The following is a 21,511-nucleotide window of genomic DNA, read 5'->3' as shown; positions in this document are numbered from 1 at the left end:
TACTTGTTTTTGCATCGCCACATTCCAAGACCCGTAACGTTTTTATTTTTCCGTCGATGTGGTCGTATGTGGGCTCGATTTTTGCGGGCCAATGTGTAGTTTTCATTAGTACTATTTTGGGGTACATAGGACTTATAGATTAATTTTTATTTAATTTTTTATGGGGGGAATGGAAGAAAAGAGAGAATTTTGCCATTGTTTTTTGCGGTTTTTTTGGACGCCGTTCTTCCGGCGGTTTAATTAATGTGTTCATTTTATTGTTCAAGTTGTTACGATCGTGGGGATACCATATATGTGTATGTGTGATTTTGTTTTGTCACTTTTACTAAATAAAACCACATTTTGGGCAAAAAAAGTCGTTTTATTTGATTTTCACTGTAATTATTATTATTTTTTTTTTCACCAACTTTATTTACCTGATTGACATTTTTTTTTTTTTAGTCCCACCAGGGGACTTCACTATGCGATGTGCCGATCACATATATAATGCTTTGGTATACTTAGTATACCAAAGCATTATTGCCTGTCAGTGTAAAACTGACAGGCAATCTGTTAGGTCATGCCTCCGGCATCGCCTAACAGGCAGATGCTGAAGGCAGACCTGGGGGTCTTTGTTAGACCCCCCGCTGCCATGCATGGAAACCCGACGGCGACCCGCGATTTGTTTGCGGGGGCGCCGATGGGGTGACAGAGGGAGCTCCCTCCCTCTGTCAAACACATTAGATGCCGCTGTCACTATTGACAGCGGCATTTAATGGGTTAAACTGCCGGAATCGGAGCATGCTTCGATTCCGGCAGTTGCAGCAGGAGCCAGGCTGTGTATAACAGCCGTGCTCCTGCCGCTGATCGCGCGGGTACAGTCTCAGTACCCGCGCCATCACAGGACGGATATATCCGTCCTGCGCGAACTAGCGGCTGCAGAGGACGGATATATCCGTCCTTCGGCGTTAAGAGGTTAAAGAAAAAAAAAAACAACAACAAAACCATTTGCCATAGTCTAAGATCTATACATTTTTTTATTTTTCTATTTTGGGGTAAATATGAGTTTTTCATCACTCTTTATTCCATTTTTTAGGAGGAGATGTGACTTACAAACAGCGATTCTGGTGTTATTTTTTTATTTTATTTTTCTTGTTGTGCGTTCACCGTGTGGGATAAATGACATAATAGTTTTATAGTTTGTGTCCTTACGGATGCTACGATACCAATCTATGTATTGTTTGTTTTTGTTTTTTTTACAATTATAAAAGGCTTATTATGGGAAAAAATGTTGGGTTTTTAACTTTTATTATACAACATCTTTATTAACTGTTTCACTAAGGGACTTGAAGGCCTGCAACACTGATCACTATACTAATAAATTACACTACCTACATAGTGCAATGTATTAGAGCTGTTAGTGTGACACTGTCAGCAAGTCAATTAGGACCTGCCAGAGGCAGGTCCTAACAGGCTTCCGGACTTAGCAAACAAGGAGGCCATTGTTAGGCTGGGTTCACACGAGCACATTAACGTCCGTAATGGACGGACGTATTTAGTCCGGAAGTCCCGGATCGAATTCAGTGCAGGAAGCCGGGCTCCTAGCATCATACTTATGTACGATGCTAGGAGTTCCTGCCACTCCGTGGAACTACTGTCCCGTACTGAAAACATGATGACAGTACGGGACAGTTGTCCTGCAGAGAGGCAGGAACTCCTAGCATCGTACATAACTATGATGCTAGGAGCCCGGCTCCCTGCACTGAGTTCGGTCCGGGACTTCCGACCGAAATACGTCCGTCCATTACGGACGTTAATGTGCTCGTGTGAACCCAGCCTTAGGCCTCCAGTTGCCATACCAACCATTGGCACCCACATGATCGGCTCGCAGGGGTGCCAGTCGGCTAAAAAACTCTTACATTCCGTTATTGCTATTGACCTTGGCATCTAAGGGGTTAATCGGGCCAGTTAATCACCTGCTCTCAGAGGGCACTGCACTAGGTCCACCTATTCAGTGCTAGATAGAAACCTCTTTCCTCTTAGAACAGTCTCCATTCTGAGGCCTGCTTCTGACAGCTGTGTTCGGACTGTTACATAGTTACATATGTACGTTGTATGTTGGCTTTATTTCCCTGACCAAATACAGTTCAGGGAGCCAGACTCCTAGCAGCATAATGATGCATGATACTATGAGTCACTGTCTCTCCACGGGACTACCGTACTAAAGACAAAATTGCAGCACGGCACAGTGACTCCTAATATTATAAATAACTATGATGGTAGAAGTCCGGCTCCCTGAACTGTGTTTGGAAATCCATCCGACATACGGTACGAACAAGGCCGTGTGAAGCAGGCCTTTAGTGGAATGGATTCAACAATGTACTGGAAACCTTTATTACAGATTGTGATTGATAACCCCACTCTGTCTATTCAGCGTCCACGGCCGCGGACCGCCGTTCCTAGTCACCCCACGTGGGCCACGGCTATGAATCTGTGAGTGCTGGCTGGCATCTCCTTCCTAAAAGAAGTCCAACACTCTCTTGCGCTCTGTTCGGCTGTGTCCGGTAGGGTACGCGCGCACATTAATTTTATTATTGATCAACCCTAAACGTTCTGGACTATAAAACGGGCCCTCCCCTTTCACTCCCTGCCTGAGCATTGTTTGTAATTCCCATGTGAGTCTTTGCACGTGGTCCCTCATTGTTATCCTGTTCCCAAGTTTTCCCGTGCCCTACTGCCTGTTTCTGTATCCTGTACTGTGTTGGTTCCTGAGCCCTATCGAGTGTTGGAGTCGTGTTCTGTCATCAGTCACATCTGCTGTCATCTGCCACACCTGATATCCTCCGTCACATGTGGCATCCACTGCCGTCTAAAGTTCCATCTGTGCTTAGGTACTGTGACTGCGACTATGCAGGTACCCTTGTGCTGGACTTTGTATTTATTGGGCACTCTATTATTTGGCCAGCTGACTCCCCGCTACGGCGGTGTGGCCTAGTGGGTCCACCTGCCCACAGATTGTGACAGTACGCTCAGGCCATTCACCCCACTGGTCAACCAAAGACGTTGACGACGTCACAAGCCATGCAGGCAGACATCGGAATCGGAACAAGACCAACTTTTCCTGTTGGTGAATGCCATTGAACATCTGCTGGATGCGCAAGCTGGAGTCATCACCGCACTGTCCCCCGTAGACGTCTAATGGGTAAATTAAGGACTATAGGTTTAGAAAGTATAGTTTGTAATTGGATTGAGAATTGGCTCAAGGACCGTATCCAAATAGTTGTGGTCAATGATTCCTGTTGTGAATGGTCCTCGGTTATGAGTGGTGTACCCTAGTGTTCCGTGCTGGGACCATTATTATTCAACTTATTTATTAATGATATAGAGGATGGGATTAATAGCACCATTTCTATTTTTGCAGATGACACCAAGCTATGTAATATAGTTCAGTCTATGGAAGATGTTTGTGAATTGCAGGCAGATTTAAACAAACAAAGTGTTTGGGCGTCCACTTGGCAAATGAGGTTTAATGTAGATAAATGTAAAGTTATGCACCTGCATGCATCATATGTCTTAGGAGGAGCTACACTGGCGGATTCACTTGTTGAGAAGGATCTGGGTGTACTTGTAAATCATAAACTAAATAACAGCATGCAGTGTCAATCAGCTGCTTCAAAGGCCAGCAAGATATTGTTGTGCATTAAAAGAGGCATGGACTTACGGGACAGGGATGTAATATTACCACTTTACAAAGCATTAGTGAGGCCTTATCTAGAATATGCAGTTCAGTTCTGGGCTCCAGTTCATAGAAAGGATGCCCTGGAGTTAGAAAAAATGCAAAGAAGAGCAATGAAGCTAATAAGGGGCATGGTGAATCTAAGTTATGAGGAAAGATTAAAAGAACTAAACCTATTTAGCCTTGAAAAAAGACGACTAAGGGGGGACATGATTAATTTATATAAATATATGATTGGCACATACAAAAAATATGGTGAAATTCTGTTCAATGTAAAACCCCCTAAAAAAACAAGGGGGCACTCCCTCCATCTGGAGAAAAAAAGGTTCAACCTGCAGAGACGACAAGCCTTCTTTACTGTGAATCTATGGAATAGTCTACCGCAGGAGCTGGTCACAGCAGGGACAGTATATGGCCTTAAAAAAGGCTTAGATAATATCCTAGAACATAAAAATATAAGCTCTTATGTGTAGACATTTTTTACTTCCCTTTTCCCATCCCTTGGTTGAACTTGATGGACATGTGTCTTTTTTCAACCGTACGAACTATGTAACTATTCCTGCTGTTCCTCCTGTTACACCTTCTGTCAGTACCAGTGCCGACCCCGATGCTCCCTGCCGCTACCTCCTCGCTATGATGGAGACACGAGGTCCTGCAGGGGATTTCTGAACCAGTGCCAGATCCACTTCAGGCTACATACAAAGGCCTTCCCCTCTAATGACGCAGGGATCGCCTTCATAATCTCTCTCCATACTGGCAAGGCCCTGACAAGGGCGGACCCTCTTTGGGAATATCCGGGACCAGAGACTCGTGACTTGTAGTATTTTTTACAGACTCTCAGTTCTATATTTGAAGAATCTGGGAGAGTTTCTTCTGCTGCTGACCCTACACCAGGGAGACATCTCTGTGGGCAAGTATGCCATTCCGTTCCGCACGCTGGCGGCAGAACTAACCTGGAACAACAAGGCCTTGGTGGCTACATTCTGGCAGGAACTGTCTTCTGGGATAAAAGACGAGCTTGCCGCTCGCAATCTGCCACCTACCCTGGACAATCTCATTCTACTAGCCACCCGGGTTGACATGAGGATCCGGGAGCGTTCCCAAGAGGTTCGCCGGGAGAGAGGATTTCCTGGGCTAGCTCCTAGTTTCAAGCAATCCCTGCTGTCCTCATCAGTTGTTCCACCAGAGGAGCCTATGCAGGTGGACCGGGTCAAATTGTCTACTCTGGAGAAACCATGCAGACACACTTTAGACCTTTGTCTCTATTGCGGTTCTCAGAGGCCGTGTTGTGCATTTGTGTCCCCAGAAGCCAAAGAAACTCCAGTGCCTCTGAATGGTTGGAGAGACAACTCTAGGCGGAACGGCACTAAATAATAAATTCTCTTCCAAACTAACCATTCCTGTGACAATAGTGTCCGGCGAGAAGACGCTCCGGGTTTCCGCCTATCTGGACTCCGGATCCGCGGCAAACTTCATCCAGCAAGACCTAGTGGATCATCTCCAGTTGCCCACTGTTCCACTGGAGCCGTATTTGGCTGTTGCCTCAGTGAATGGTCTTCGTCTGCCTGAACCAATCGTGTCTGAAACCAAGCCACTGAAGCTCCAAGTTGGAGTCCTTCATACTGAACTGATTGAACTTCCTTGTCTTGCCGTCAATCCGCTTCTACTGGGCCTGCCTTGGCTCCGGCTGCATGCTCCTGTCCTGGATTGGAGTTCCGGAAAAGTTCTTTATGGGTCCCAAATGTCTCCAGCGTTGCCTTTTTCAGATCCACCCCGTCCAGCCTCCTCGACCTCAGTCATTAGCGGGATTACCTACTTATTTTTCTCGATTTGCAGATGTCTTTAGCAAAAAGGAGGCTGAGATGCTTCCCCTCACACCGGTCTTACGACTGTCTAATTGAACTGTTTCCAAATGCTTCTCCACGTGTATGGCTATATCATCTCTCCTTGCCAGAGACTCAATCCATGTCAGCCTACATCAAGGAGAATCTGGAGAAGGGTTCCATATGAATGTCTTCCTCTCCGGCCGGGTTCTTTTTAGATAAGCGGAAAGGCGGATCTCTTCGACCCTGCATTGACTACAGTGGTCTCAACCAGATCGGTCAAGAACAAATACCAATTGCCACTAATATCCAAGCTGTTTGACCGTATACAAGGAGCCAGGATTTTTTCGTAACTAAACTTGCGTGGGGCTTACTATTTGATCCGATTCAGTCCAGGTGACGAGTGGAAAACGGCATTCAGCACTCGAGACGGGCACTACGTATACCTGGTGATGCCGTTCGGTTTATGTAATGCTCCCGCGGTCTTCCAGGAATTAGGATATCTTGATATCTTCTGAGATCTCTATGTCTGTGTTGTGGTCTATCTCGATGATATTTTGATTTTCTCTCCAGATCCCACGACTCATCGAAGGCATGTTCGTCAACTTCTACTGTGATTTAAGGGAGAATCGTCTGTATGCCAAGCTGGAGAAGTGTGTCTTTGTAAAAAATTCTCTGCCCTTCCTGGGCTACATCATTTCGGATCAAGGTCTCAAGATGGACCCTGAGAAGGTAAAGTCCGTCCTGGAATGGCCACGTCCTCATTGCCTGTGGTCCATATAGCATTTTTCGGGATTTGCCAACTTCTACCGGCAGTTTATCCCAAACTTCTCATCACTGACGGCTCCAATCTCTACCCTTACCAAGAAGGGTGTGAACGCCAGGATGTGGACTCGAGAGGCAGAATCTGCATTTAATAGCCTCAAGAGTGCTTTTACCTCCGCCTCAATCCTCCATCATCCTGACGTCTCTTGACAGTTTTCACTGGAGGTGGACGCTTACTCTGTTGGTGCAGGTGCAGTTCTGTTCCAGAGAAGCTTCAATTTAAAGGCAGTGGTGTGTGGCTATTATTCAATAATTTTTTCCTCCACTGAGCGCAATCACTCTATTGGGGTTCGGGCGTTATTGGTCATCAAATTGGCTCTGGAGGAGTGGAGACATCTGCTAGAGGGCGCAGCTCATCCCATCTTGATATCCACTGACCACAAGAACCTCACTTATCTCCAATCGGCTTAATGGCTAAATCCCCGTCAAGCCAGTTTGTGGTTCCCTACTGTCCTGCTGACAAAAATGTGAGGGTCCATTCCCTATCCAGGTCGTTTGAAACAAAGGACATTATGGAGTTCCTGCAATGTATCATAGACCCATCCTGCATTATTACAGCTAATCCTCTTCAAATTAGAGACATCCCGCCGGGGAGGACTTTTTTGTGGGGCTGGCAGAAAGGAGGATAATCCTTCGCTGGGGACACTGCTCCAAACTGGCTGGACACGCGGGTGTTCGTAAGACTCGAGACCTGATAACTCGTCATTTCTGGTGGCCCACACTGCCCAAGGATGTTGTGGACAATCTGTCTTCCTGCACTGTGTGTGCTTCTAACAAGGTTGCTCACTCCAAGCCTGCCGGTCTGCTCCAACCTCTGCCTGTGCCCAACGCCCCCTCGCAGCATATTGCAATAGACTTTATCACTGACCTTCCTCCATCAGTGTGATGCAATGTGGTGGTGGATCGGTTCTCCAAGATGGCTCATTTTGTTCCGCTTACTGGCCTATCTTCTGCTCCTTGACTAGCTAATCTCTCTTCATTCAGCACATCTTCCGCCTGCATGACTTGCCTCTCACATATTGTCTGATCGAGGGGTTCAGTTCACCTCGAAATTCTGAAGAGCTCTCTGTAAACTCCTTGATGTGACATTGGACTTTTCCTCAGCCTACCATCATCAGTCCAATTATCAAGTCGAGAGGATTAACCAGATCATGGAGAATTATCTCTGCCACTTCATCTCCATGCAGCATGATGACTGGGTACAGTGTGAGTTCTCATGCAACACTCGCACAAGTGAGTCCACCACTTTCACACCGTTCTACATTGTGTACGGTGAACATTTTAGAATCCCTCTTCCTGTCTTGGCTACATCTCAGGTACCCGCTGCGGACTCTGCATTTGGGGACTTTCTGCAAATCTGGCAACAGACCCGGTCCTCTATTCTGCTAGCAGTTGATCGCATGAAGCGAAAAACGGATATTAAAAGGAGAGAGCCGCCTCTGTATCTTCCGGGTACCAAAGTCTGATTGTCCTCACAGAATATCCATCTGAAGATGCCTTCGTACAAGTTTTCTCCCAGTTTCCTCGGACCCTTTGAAATACTACAACAGATAAACCCTGTCTCCTGTAAGCTTCGGCAGCCTCCTACCCTCGGAATCCCCAAAACTTTTCATGTGTCCCTCCTGAAACAGGTTGTCCTGAGCCACTACAGTAAGACTCCCAGTCTCGCAGTTGCTCCCAGCGGTTCATCTGTGGTGTTTTTTTAGGTGAGGGAGATCCTGGACTGCAAGAGGGTAAGAAGGACTTTCTATTTGGTAAACTGGAAAAGGTTTGGTTCTGCGGAGAGGTCCTTGGAGCCAGAGGAGAGCCCTAATGCCCCTACCCTCATTAAGAAATTTCTCTCTCGCTCTGGTCCCAAGAAAAGGGGGAGTAAGAGGTGGCATACTGTAGTGTACACGGCCGCGAACCGCCGTTCCTACTCACCCCTCAGCGGCTGCGGCCATGGATCTGAGTGCTGGCCGGCATCTCCTTCCTAGGAGACGCCAGCACTCACTTCCGCTCTGTTCGGCTGTGTCCCGTAGGGTGCACGCGCACACTCGTGCCCGGCTTTAAAGAGCAAGTGCGCGCACATGAATTTTATTATTAATCAGCCCTAATCTCTCTGTACTATAAAAGGTGCCCTCCGCACTATAAAAGGTGCCCTCCCCTTTCACTCCCTGCCTGAGCATTGTTTGTAATTCCCATGTTAGTCTTTGCAAATGGTCCCTCTGTGTTATCCTGTTCCCGTGCCCTACTGCCTGTTACTGTGCTGTGTTGGTTCCTGAGCCCTAAGTCGTGTTGGAGTCGTGTTCTGTCATCGGTCAAGTCTGCTGTCGTACACCACGTATGGCCACGCCTGATATCCTCCGCCTTGTGTGACATTCTCTGCCGTCTAACGTTCCATCTGTGCCTAGCTACTGCGACTGTCCAGACTATTCAGGTACCCTTGCGCTGAACTTTGTATTTATTGGGTACTCTGTTATTTGACCAGCTGCCTCCGCGCTACGGCGGTGGGGCATAGTGGGTACACGTACCCACAGATTATGACATTTGCTACATACTTAATGTGTATGTGTTCTATAAAATGGAGATCTGGTGACTGAAGCCATTATTATCTAATTTTCATGTCCATGAATCTCTAAAATTATCCTGCTAAATGTAGACTGTGTGTAAGGTTAGATTTGGAGTAAATATATTAAAGCCCCCCCCCCTGGTCTCAGGACAAAATTATAAATGTGATGGGATATATGGTGTAATATTGCCTGGTGCTTTTCAGTTGTGCCCCTCTGCTGGGGATACACTGTTTTAGGGTCCCCTCTGTTCTCTCAAAGAAGTCATAGCGCTTCTCAGACTGTCGAACATACTCCATCTGTTCACGTATTGGACAGAACTGCTCACGTGAGCTGCTCTGGCCAATTCGAGAACAGTGGGAGTGTCTCATAGTCAAAGAAGTGCTGAAGTCATTTTGGAACAGCACAAAGGGAACCCTAAAACGGAAAATCCACGTGAGAGGGGCACAACTGAAGGGCACCAGGTAATGTTACACCATATACACTATCATATTAAATACATTGTCCTGGAACTGGAGGGTTGCTTTAAGCTGTAGTATTAAAGTGATTTCTAATTGGTATTGAAGGATCAAATGTGTTGGTAGGAGAAAGGCTTGATTGCCGGGTAAGGTGGCACTCACATTTATTTGTTTTATTAAGTCAAGGTTTATGTAATAAAAGCGCTGACTAGGGATAGACGAGAAACCTGTACTTTATCAACGATATATATATTATTTTTCCAAAATGTTTTTATTGCTATTTGCACAATAAATATCTCTTTTACAGTTGAACAAAAAAAACAAAGCGATAACACAACTGTATCTAGTAGTGATGTTATATCAGAATTTGTTGCTGATCTTGCGTACAAACTTCAAGTATATAGAGGCGTCTACTAAGTTATTAAATAGGAGTGAACATCGCCACTATCAGTACAATAAATCATATAGTAAAGAAAACCGTAAAATAACACCAAGTCAAGTATCAAACAGTGCTTTAAATAAGTATAAGTAGGAGTTCCTAAGAGGAACTCAGAACCAGCCATGCTCCCCACGTTCCCCCAGATATAGCCACCAAATGAGGACTAAGTACCCTATTCCCTTGCGACATGTATAGGTAAAAAAATTGTTTTAGAGTGAATCGTGCGATTCCGCCTATCAGTGAGCATGTCCAGTACTCGCTGTCACGACTGGTTCGTGGACCCACTGGGCCGTACCGTCTTGGCGATATGGCAGCTGGCCAACAGGACGCAGGTAAATGTTTTTATAGTTCGTATAGGGTACCTGTGGCAGCTCAGATAGTGGCTAGGCAGGAACTTGGCAGCAGGTGGACGTCAGGTGTGGAGAGGCAGGTCATGCGTAGAATACAGTACAGCACGGCTACAGCAAGCATGACACTAGATTCAGGATACGGGAACAGGAAACCGGAAAACACTGGGAGCAGGAAACACTAGGGGGCCATTTGCAAGACAGACTAGGGATACAACAACAAGGCTCAGGCGTGGGAGGATGGGGCTGGGACCTTCTTATAGCCCAGGGTGCTCTGGAGCAATTAGCTCAAATCACCAACATGCTTCTTAAGTCTGGACTGAGCTCGTGAGCGCACCCTGGTGGTCATAGTGGAGCAGGACGGCCGTATGTGCAGACATCTCTTGAGAGAAGGGCGTCGACTGGATGGAAGGAGTTCGTGGTCAGCGACCACGGACGTTACATCCCCCCTCTTACGCCCCCTCCTCTTGGGACCAGAACGAGAGAGAAACTTCTTGATGAGGGTAGGAGCGTTAAGATTCTCCTCTGGCTCCCAGGACCTCTCTTCTGGACCAAACCCCTTCCAATCTACTAAATAAAAGGTTCTTCCTCTTACCTTTTTAATGTCCAAGATCTCCTTAACCTCGAAGGTGTCTGAAGGGCCGCTAGAGGCAACAGCAGGGCTTGGAGTCTTGGTAAAGCGGTTCAGAACCACTGGCTTCAAGAGAGAAACATGGAAGGAGTTGGGGATCTTGAGGGTAGAAGGCAGCCGAAGCTTGTAGGCGACAGGGTTGATCTGCTGTAGGATCTCGAAAGGACCGAGGAACTTGGGAGCAAACTTGCATGACGGTACTCTTAGTCGAATGTTCCTGGAGGACAGCCAGACCTTTGTGCCAGGAAGAAACTGAGGTGGGTCTCTTCTCCTTGTGTCCGCCCTCCATTTCATACGATCCACCGCCAGCAGGATGGAGGATCGAGTTTGCCGCCAAATTTGTAGAAAGTCCTTGAAGGCTGCGTCAGCAGCTGGTACCTTGGATGAATCAGGAACCAGGAGAGGTATTCGTGGGTGTTGGCCAAGGACTATGAAGAACGGAGTGTTCCTTGTGGACTCGCTGGTATGATTGTTGTAGGAGAACTCAGACCACGGGAGCAACTGTACCCAGTCATCATGTTGCCTAGAGACGAAGTGACGCAGGTAGTTCTCCAAGATTTGATTGATCCTCTCGACTTGTCCATTGGACTGAGGATGGTAGGCCGAGGAAAAGTCCAACTTCACACCTAGAAGTCCGCAGAGGGCTCTCCAGAACCTCGAGGTGAACTGAACCCCCCGATCAGACACAATATGCTGTGGCAAGCCGTGCAGGCGGAAGATGTGTTGGATAAACAGTTTGGCCAGTTGGGGAGCAGACGGAAGACCGGTCAGAGGAATGAAGTGGGCCATTTTTGAAAATCGATCCACGACCACCCAGACAGTGCTGCATCCGGCAGAGAGGGGCAGGTCCGTAATAAAGTCCATAGCTATATACTGCCAGGGAGCATCGGGCACAGGCAATGGCTGGAGCAGACCAGCGGGTCTGCAGTGAGCGACCTTGTTAGTTGCACACACAGAGCAGGAGGAAACAAAGTCCATAACATCGTTGGGCAGCGTGGGCCACCAGAAATGACGGGCAATCAAATCCTGGGTCTTACGGATCCCCGCGTGACCTGCCAGTCTAGAGGCGTGTCCCCAGCGGAGGAATCTCCTTCGGTCAGCCATGCGCACAAAAGTTTTCCCTGGAGGGATGTCCCCAACTTGCAGTGGGTTGACTGAAACAGGACGGGTCGAAATGTTCTGGGGCATCTCCATAGTGTCCTCCATCTCGAAAGACCTGGATAAGGCATCGGCCCTCACATTCTTCTCAGCCGGGCGATAATGGAGCTCAAACTGGAACCTGGCAAAGAACAGTGACCACCTGGCCTGACGAGGATTCAGCCGTTGGGCTGTCTGGAGGTAGGTGAGGTTCTTGTGGTCCGTAAAAATCAGGATGGGGTTAGCTGCGCCCTCTAGTAGATGTCTCCACTCCTCCAGGGCCAATTTGATGGCCAGTAACTCTCGATCCCCAATCGAGTAGTTGCGTTCTGCGGAAGAGAAGAGCTTAGAAAAATATCCACATACCCTTGACTTGCCCTTGGAACCTCTCTGGAACAGGAGTGCACCAGCACCGACAGAGGACGCGTCCACCTCCAACGAGAACTGTAGGGAAACGTCTGGATGATGGAGGATAGATGCTGATGTGAAGGCACTCTTCAGGGTATTGAATGCGGACTCTGCCTCAGGAGTCCACACCTTGGCGTTCATGCCCTTCTTGGTGAGGTTAGAGATAGGAGATGTTAATGAAGAGAAGTTTGGGATGAACTGTCTGTAAAAATTGGCGAATCTTAGAAAGCGCTGTATGGCCCTCAAGCCTTGAGGACGTGGCCATTCCAGGACGGACTTTACCTTTTCAGGATCCATCTTGAGGCCTCTATTCGAAATGATGTAGCCCAGGAAGGGTAGAGCATCTCTCTCAAATACGCATTTCTCCAATTTGGCGTACAATCGATTCTCCCTTAATCGCAACAAGACTTGACGGACATGTTTCTGATGCGTCATAGGATCTGGAGAAAAAATTAAGATGTCATCAAGATAGACTACTACACAAACATAAAGGAGGTCACGGAAAATGTCATTCACAAACTCCTGGAAGACTGCGGGAGCATTACACAGGCCGAAGGGCATTACTAGATATTCATAGTGTCCGTCCCGGGTGTTAAATGCAGTCTTCCATTCGTCACCCTGGCGAATCCGGATTAGGTTGTAAGCCCCCCCCCCCCGCAGGTCTAACTTGGAAAAGATCTTGGCACCACGTACACGGTCAAATAATTCCGAGATCAATGGAAATGGATATTTATTTTTCACCGTGATCTGGTTGAGTCCCCGGTAGTCTATACAGGGACGAAGAGAACCATCCTTCTTTTTGACGAAGAAGAACCCGGCTCCTGCCGGGGAGGAAGACTTGCGTATGAAGCCCCGCTCCAAGTTCTCTCTAACATAGGCGGACATAGACAGAGTCTCTGGCAGAGAGAGAGGATATACCCTGCCACGGGGAAGGGAAGCACCAGGAACCAGCTCAATAGGACAGTCAAACGCCCGATGTGGGGGCAGTGTCTCCGCCTCTTTCTTGCTGAAGACGTCCGCAAATGAAGCAAAATTACTAGGCAATCCTGCCAGTGACTGAGGCAGAGGAAACTGAGCCAAACGAATCTGTCCCAGGCAACGATTGTGACACTCGGGGCCCCACTGGAGAACCTCTCCAGAGTTCCAGTCCAGGACTGGGGCATGTAATCAGAGCCAAGGCAGGCCCAGCAACACATGATCAACGGCTCATGGTAGGACATAGAACGACAGCAGTTCGGAGTGGAGGGCCCCTACTTGGATCCTCAGTGGTTTGGTCACAGCAACAACTGGTTTAGGCAAGGGTAGACCATCTACAGAAGCAATTGTCAACGGGCTCTCCATAGGGATGGTAGGCAACTGAAGAAGGTCCACCAGGTCTCTACGGATGAAATTAGCCGCGGATCCCGAGTCCAGATACGCAGAGACCTGATGCATTCTCTCGCCGGACACTATGGTCGCTGGTATGGACAATTTGGATGAAAGTCCCTTTTTACCCAGGGTTGTCACTCCTAGCAACCCTAGGCTTTGAGGCTTTAGGGGACACAGGCGCACAAGATGGCCACCGAGGCCGCAATAGAGACAAAGTCCCGAAGTGCGTCTGCGTTGTCTCTCCTGGGTGGATAGCTTACCCCGGTCCATCATCACAGATTCCTTAGGAGGATCGACATCTGAGGACAGCAGGGGTTGCTGCAAAGTAGGTCCCAGACTAGGAGGATCTCCCTCCCGACGAACCTCTTGGAGGTGTTCTCGGATCCGTATGTCAATCCGGACGGACAGAAGGATGAGGTCATCCAGGGCAGGTCTCGAGCGGCAAGTTTGTCCTTAATCTTAGGGGACAGTCCATTCCAGAATGCCGCCACCAGAGCCTCATTGTTCCACAACAGTTCTCCCGCCAGGGTGCGGAAGTAGATGGCGTACTCACTCACGGAGGTGTCTCCTTGGCGTAGTTCAATCAAGGCAGCCGCTGCAGATGAGGCCCGTCCAGGCTCCTCAAATACCATGTGAAAGGTCCGGAGAAAGGCTTGAAAGTCACGGGTCTCAGGTCCTTGTCTCTCCCAAATAGGGTTCGCCCGTGCAAGAGGCTTTCCGGTGAGGAGAGAAATGATGAATGCGACCTTTGCGCCGTCAGATGAAAATGTCCTGGAACACAGGCTGAAATGGATCTGGCACTGTTCAAAAATCCACGACAGGAACCTGCGTCTCCATCATAGCGGTCTGGAAGTGGCAAAGAAAAACACGGGTCGACACTGCCAGGAGGTGTAGTCTGAGGATCAACACTGCCAGGAGGTATAGTAGGAGGAACAGCAGCTCTTGCTTCCTGCTGACGAACGAGAGTGTTCAAAGCTTGGAGGAGTTGGTCCTGTCGAGACTGGAGATCCAGCAAATCCGCCCGCATCTCTTGTGACGTCATCATGGTCTTGGATTGACCAGCGGGGTCCATGGCCTGAGCCTACTGTCTCGACTGGTTCGTGGACCCACTGGGCCGTACCGTCTTGGCGGTATGGCAGCTGGCCAACAGGACACAGGTAAATGTTTATAGTTCGTATAGGGTACCTGTGGCAGCTCAGATAGTAGCGAGGCAGGCTATTCAGGAACTTGGCAGCAGGTGGACGTCAGGTGTGGAGAGGCAGGTCAGGCGTAGAATACAGTACAGCACGGCTACAGCAAGCACGACACTAGATACAGGAACAGGAAAACACTGGGAGCAGGAAACACTAGGGGGCCATTTGCAAGACAGACTAGGGATACAACAACAAGGCTCAGGCGTGGGAGGATGGGGCTGGGACCTTCTTATAGCCCAGGGTGCTCTGGAGCAATTAGCTCAAATCACCAACATGCTTCTTAAAGGGATTGTGTTGCTAGCAAAAAATGTATTTGTTCCACACATTAATTACAATCACTAAACGCATGATCTGCACATTGTCCATTACTAAACGGGTCTATTAAACGCATGATCTGCACACTGCCCATTACTGAACGGGTCTATTACTAGCTTACCATACTGCAACACTTGATCTTGAACTTGATGTTATAATCCTTGATTATTATTGATAATTCATGTGTACTAGCTACTAGTGACCCGGCCGGGCCTGTGGTGTCTATTTTTGTTTGTCTATTGTATGTATTTTGTGTTTGATTGTTTAAATTGATACAGGGTCGCACTTATCGCTACCCTCTGTTTCTTAACTTACTGATAATACATTTTTGATATTTTTATACATCGCTGAGCCGAGTGCCAGTTTACCAGTGGTTTCCCCTCAATTTCCCTTTCTCCTTGCCCCTTTCCCAGTTCCCTTTGTCCCTTTCCCCTTTTCGCATTATAATAGTTTACACTTACTGGTTGGCACCGTACGATTTGTACTGAGCTCTAGCATTTGATATGATCCAATCTCATATATAGTTTAGTACATCTGCAATTCAACAAGTTTTTAAAGGAATGTGCTAAAGTGGGAATTATATCTCTCCCCTAATTATGATTTGATATTCTCAGCCATCTTCCATGTGAAGGTGTCGCCTGGCATCCAAAGGATTGTCAAAGGTTAGTGATCTTGTTCCATCTTTTATTCTCAGCTTGGCCGGGTATAGTAGTTGAAATTTCGTGTTGTTCTCTGCTAGCACTTTACAGATGGGTACAAAAGTCTTCCTCTTTTGCGATACTGCGGCTGAAAAATCTTGGAATATTAAGATTCGGTTACCCTGAATCCGCAACTCCCTTTGCTGTCTATATGCCCTCAGAATTCTCTCTTTTACCGATGAATTTAGATATTTTTGCGATAACCTAACATGGTCTGCTATTTCCGTTTCCCCTGTTGGCATCCAGAGGGCCAATACGAAGCGCTCTTTCAATTGTTAGAGGGTCACTCAGTGTCTCCAATTTCAGAGCCTATGGCAGTTCCTCAGTCAGTCTAAAAGATGTTCCCCTCCTACACCCTCTGGGATGCCAACAAAGCGCAGATTGTTTAGACGATGTTGGTTTTCCAAGTCTTCCACCTTGTCTCGGAGTGCAGCCTCCAGTGTTTGGCTGTGTTGTAGAGTGGTTTCAAGGTGGGCAATAGTTTGTTCCATCCCTTGCACCCGAGTTTCCAATTCCACTATTCTCTGCGCATTGTTAGTAATTTGAGATAGCGCAGAATTTATTGAGGTATGGAGCACTTCGAGACGTTTGTCAAACAATGGGATCAATAGTTGTGATACTTTGTCAGCCACCAAGACTGCTTGAAGATCATCCCTATTAGAAAGTCCCGGAGGACTAGAACTAGGAGAGCGGTTTGGAGGAGTGATGTCATCTCCTGAAAAAAGATCCGCTGTGTTGGATACTTCATCAGGTGAAACTTTACTCTTAGTATTGGATGTTTTGGAAGTGGCCTTGTATTTGGCCTGCAGCTTTTGTATATGCATTTTTTTCCGTTCCTGATCTTTGGTCAGCTCGCAGCTGTCTGCCAGATGATTTTGTAGTAAGATATCTGTCCATAGCAAGGTCCCAGCGGACCGTTTCAAATGCAAGGGAGAGGCGGAGTTATAAATGCAAAATAGGTTACATAAAGAGAGCACAGTCCCCATGTACATATTTCTATTGCCTCATTTGAGGAATAGGCGCCCTCTAGTTGAGATCATCTAGTTAGAAGATGTAACAGAGGAGGGCAGTTTTCCCAATATCTGTGTCGTAAAAGGGTATCGATGATCCAGTCGGTAGTGATTACCAGAGATAGTAGAGTATCCTGTGCATATAATAGTATTCTCTGTATAAACAGTCAATGGATGTGAGTCCGCACATAAGAGTATAGTGCACTTCAGCGTCGAGAGATTCAAAGTTACAGGGATGTAGAGAAATCTACAAATCAGCCACTACATGGCGTCGGACACTGTGCAGTTTCTGCAGTAAGTTGTATGTCATATCTAAGTGTTTCCAGTTCACACGCAGGGAACAGTAGTTTTTAAGGAACATTATTCTCAAGTCACATAGATAAGCAAACCACATCGATATGTTGTCATGCAGTGAGGCAAGTAGGATAGCAGTGCAGAGAACTTCTCTGTATCCAGGCGTTGATGTAGTGTCCGATACCAGTGAGGTGTCCCGGTCGGTCTTGCGGGAATGTGTGAGAAGTCGTCAGCGGTCAAGCACTGCAAGTCATCCCACTACACTGAAGGGAGCTGTGCTGAAAGGGACCCTCATCTCTTTCCGCCCTTTCTCCGGTGGTCGTTTGTGTCACCTCTCTTGTAGCGTGTCAGGGAATTAGGCCCTAGATCCCGCGGCCTGGCGGGTAATGGCACCGCCGCCTCTAAGAGCGATCCCACACTCACCTATTGGGCCGAATTCGGCAATAGATAATGAGCTCCCGCAGCAGACTAAGGCTGTCTCCGGGGTGTAGTCGTGTCTCAGGTCTCAAAAGCCTATGATGCTTGGTCCAGAGACTAGGAGCTGCAGCGTGGAGCAGGAGCCAAGTTGAAACGCGGCAATCCTGGATGACCCGCCATCGGAAGTCCATCTATATATTTTATTTTGTAATCAAAGTTTTCTCTTTAAGCCAAAGCCAGGAGTAGAATCAAAACCAATTACGTATACTTCTCCTTCCTGCTTGATCCACTTCTGGCTTTAATTTAAGAAATAAAAAAATAAAAAACTCCCTCAAAACTGCTTTTGTGTTTGTCTGAAATGAATGTTATAAATTTTGTCTGCTTTGTGGTTTCAAAAAAGCTAATGATTTTCATCCTAATCCTAACAGAAAACTCCAGTAAGAAGACTGAGGGAAACTTCATGCTATCGATAAATCATAAAGTAGAAGATAAAGATATGCAGCAGTCTTCAGGAGAAAACCTCATTACCCTTAATGTAAATCCAGGACTTCACAGTACCGATATATCATATATTTCCCCTAATCATGAGGAACCTTCTTCTGATCAATCACAGATTGTTACCACAAGTACAGCTCAAAAAGGCGGTAAAAGGTTTCAATGTGGTCAACAATTCACAAAAATCTCAGGTCTTTTAACACAGAGAATTCTCACAGGGGAGAAGCCGTATTCATGTTCAGAATGTGTGACATGTTTTAAGTATAAATCAGGTCTTGTTAGACATTTGAGAATTCACACAGGAGAGAAGCCGTATTCATGTTCAGAATGTGAGAAATGTTTTACACGAAAATTTGATCTTACTGTACATGAGAGAAGTCACACAGGGGAGAAGCCGTATTCATGTTCAGAATGTGGGAAAGGTTTTAAATATAAATCAAATCTTGTTCTACATGAGAGACTTCACACAAGAGAGAAGCCATATTCATGTTCAGAATGTGGGGAATGTTTTACACATAAATCACATCTTGCTGTACATCAGAGAAGTCACACAGGGGAGAACCTGTATTCATGTTCAGAATGTGGGAAAAGTTTTACAGATAAATCACATCTTGCTGTACATCAGAGAAGTCACACAGGGAAGAAACCGTATTCATGTTCAGAATGTAGGAAATCCTTTAAAGCTAAATCACATCTTGCTGTACATGAGAGAAGTCACACAGGAGAGAAGCCGTATTCATGTTCAGAATGTGGGAGATGTTTTACACAAAAATCACATCTTGCTGTACATGAGAGTAGGCACACAGGAGAGAAGCTGTATTCATGTTCAGAATGTGGGAAATCTTTTGCACATAAATCACATCTTGTTATACATGAGAGAACTCACACAGGAGAAAAGTCATATTCATGTTCAGAATGTAGGAAATCCTTTAAAGCTAAATCACATCTTGCTGTACATGAGAGAAGTCACACAGGAGAGAAGCCGTATTCATGTTCAGAATGTGGGAGATGTTTTACACAAAAATCACATCTTGCTGTACATGAGAGTAGGCATACAGGAGAGAAGCTGTATTCATGTTCAGAATGTGGGAAATCTTTTGCACATAAATCACATCTTGTTATACATGAGAGAACTCACACAGGAGAAAAGTCATATTCATGTTCAGAATGTGGGAAATGTTTTACACGTAAATCAAATCTTGCTGTACATGAGAGAATTCACACAGGAGAGAAGCTGTATTCGTGTCCAGAATGTGGGAAATGTTTTACAGATAAAGTAAGACTTGTTGCACATGAGAGAATTCACACAGGAGAGAAGCCATATTCATGTTCAGAATGTGGGAAATGTTTTACACAAAGATCAGGTCTTGCTATACATGTGCGAATTCACACAGGGGAGAAGCCATATTCATGTCCAGAATGTGGGAAATATTTTACATATAAATCACGTCTTGTTATACATGAGAGAAGTCACACAGGAGAGAAGCCGTATTCATGTCCAGAATGTGGGAAATGTTTTACAGATAAAGCAAGTCTTGTTACACATGAGAGAATTCACACAGGAGAGAAGCCATATTCATGTTCAGAATGTGGGAAATGTTTTACATATAGATCATATCTTGTTACACATGAGAGAAGTCACACGGGACTGAATCCATATTCATGTTCAGAATGTGGGAAAGGTTTTACACAAAAATCACATCTTGTTAGACATGAGAGAAGTCACACAGGAGAGAAGCCATATTCATGTTCAGAATGTGGGAAATGTTTTATTACTAAATGCAAACTTGTGGATCATCAGAGAAGTCACACAGGGGAGAAGCTGTTTTGATGCTCTATATGTGGAATATATTTTACGAGGAAATACGTTTTTTAAACCATATTCTTGTTTGGAATGTGAGAAATAAGATTCTAGGGATTGCTCATCCAGGGGACAGTGATACACCATGGACCAGGATAAAGGGATAATTCACCTTGTCAAAGTCCTACAGTCCACACAACTTTGCTCACTAAGTATTTCATGCAGTAGGTAAGCAAGCTAGTACATCTAAAATGTAGAGATAGGGAAGATACTCCGCTAAGATACAAGAAAACTCGCCACTTGGGCAGATGGTTGTTGAGGATTGGTTGGGCTATTCTCATGCTCAGGAGTTGGCACCACATCCTGGTTCTTTATTGTGTCTACATTTTATTAAAGTAATGGAGGATTGCCTGTACTATAGTTGCACCCTGACTGGTGTAGTTAGTGCTCAAAAACTAAACTCATGTAAGAGATAGTAGCCTGGGGTATCAGCATGGACAATAAAGCTCCAGCTCGTTTCAGGGACTGAACGGACCTATTAGTCAGGGGTAGGATTGCCCTAGCTGATCTGCTTCTCATTATTTCACTAGAAGAGAAAAAGAAGAATTAAGTCTAAGGAAACCAAAATCATCTGTTACTGTGTTCTTATAATTAAGTGTACGTGAAAGTGATTAACTGATGTTTAACCCGTTAGTGACCACCAATACGCCTTTTCACGGCGGCCACTAACGGGCTTTATTCTGATGCATAAGCCTTTTTACGGCGCTGCGTCAGAATAAATTAAACAGAGCAGGGAGCTGTCAAATCTCCCTTCTCTCACCTGCCAGGCGTAGCTGGGGACGTCCCTGCTCTAACAGGTGAGATCAATATAAGTATCGATCTCACCCGTTAACCCTTCAGATGCGGTGCTCAATAGCGTGCACCGCATCTTGAGTAATTTTTGGAGAGAAGGAGGGAGCTCCCTCTCATCCCACTGACACCTGGCGATAAGATCGCCGAGGTCCTGTGTCTGCGATGGCAGCCGGGGGCCTAATAAAGGCCCCCAGGTCTGCATGTAGCGAATGCCTGCTAGGTCATGCCGGAGGCATGTCCTAGCAGATGCCTGACCGTTTTAAACGGCCAGGCAGTAATACACTGCAATACAAAAGTATTGCAGTGCATTACAATAGCGATCGGAGGATCACATATTAAAGTCCCCTAGTGGGACTAGTAAAAAAAGTTTAATAAAGTCAATAAAAAAAAAATTTAAAACACGCTTTTTCCCCTTACAAACTGCTTTACTATTAAAAAAAGTTACACACATTTGGTATCACCGCGTCAGTAACAACCCCGTCTATAAAGCTATTACATTAATTAACCCGCACGGTGAACTCTGTAAAAAATGTAATAAAAAATGACGGAAAAATTGCTGTTTTCTGTGAATCCTGACATTAAAAAAATGTGATAAAAAGTCGCATCTACTCCAAAATGGTACCAATAAAAACGACAAGTCTTTCCGCAAAAAAAAAAAAAGCCCTCATACAACTGCATCAGCGGAACAATAAAAAATGTTATGGCTCTTCAAATATGGAAGAAAAGCGTTTTTACT

General features: G+C 46.1%; 1 protein-coding gene across 1 annotated transcript in view; it reads left to right on the top strand.

Annotated features, from left to right (window-relative positions):
* Positions 1-21,511, top strand: part of LOC142708287 (uncharacterized) — a 235,374-nt gene that overhangs the window by 6,310 nt on the left and 207,553 nt on the right. The window contains exon 4 of the mRNA XM_075848357.1: positions 18,056-19,911. Coding sequence (XP_075704472.1) covers positions 18,056-19,911 — 1,856 coding nt within the window. The remainder of the gene's footprint in view (positions 1-18,055; positions 19,912-21,511) is intronic.

Source organism: Rhinoderma darwinii, chromosome 1 (genome assembly GCF_050947455.1).
Source record: "Rhinoderma darwinii isolate aRhiDar2 chromosome 1, aRhiDar2.hap1, whole genome shotgun sequence".
Taxonomy (NCBI): domain Eukaryota; kingdom Metazoa; phylum Chordata; class Amphibia; order Anura; family Rhinodermatidae; genus Rhinoderma; species Rhinoderma darwinii.
Note: the sequence above shows the minus strand (reverse complement) of the source record. Positions and strands in the feature narration are given on the sequence as shown.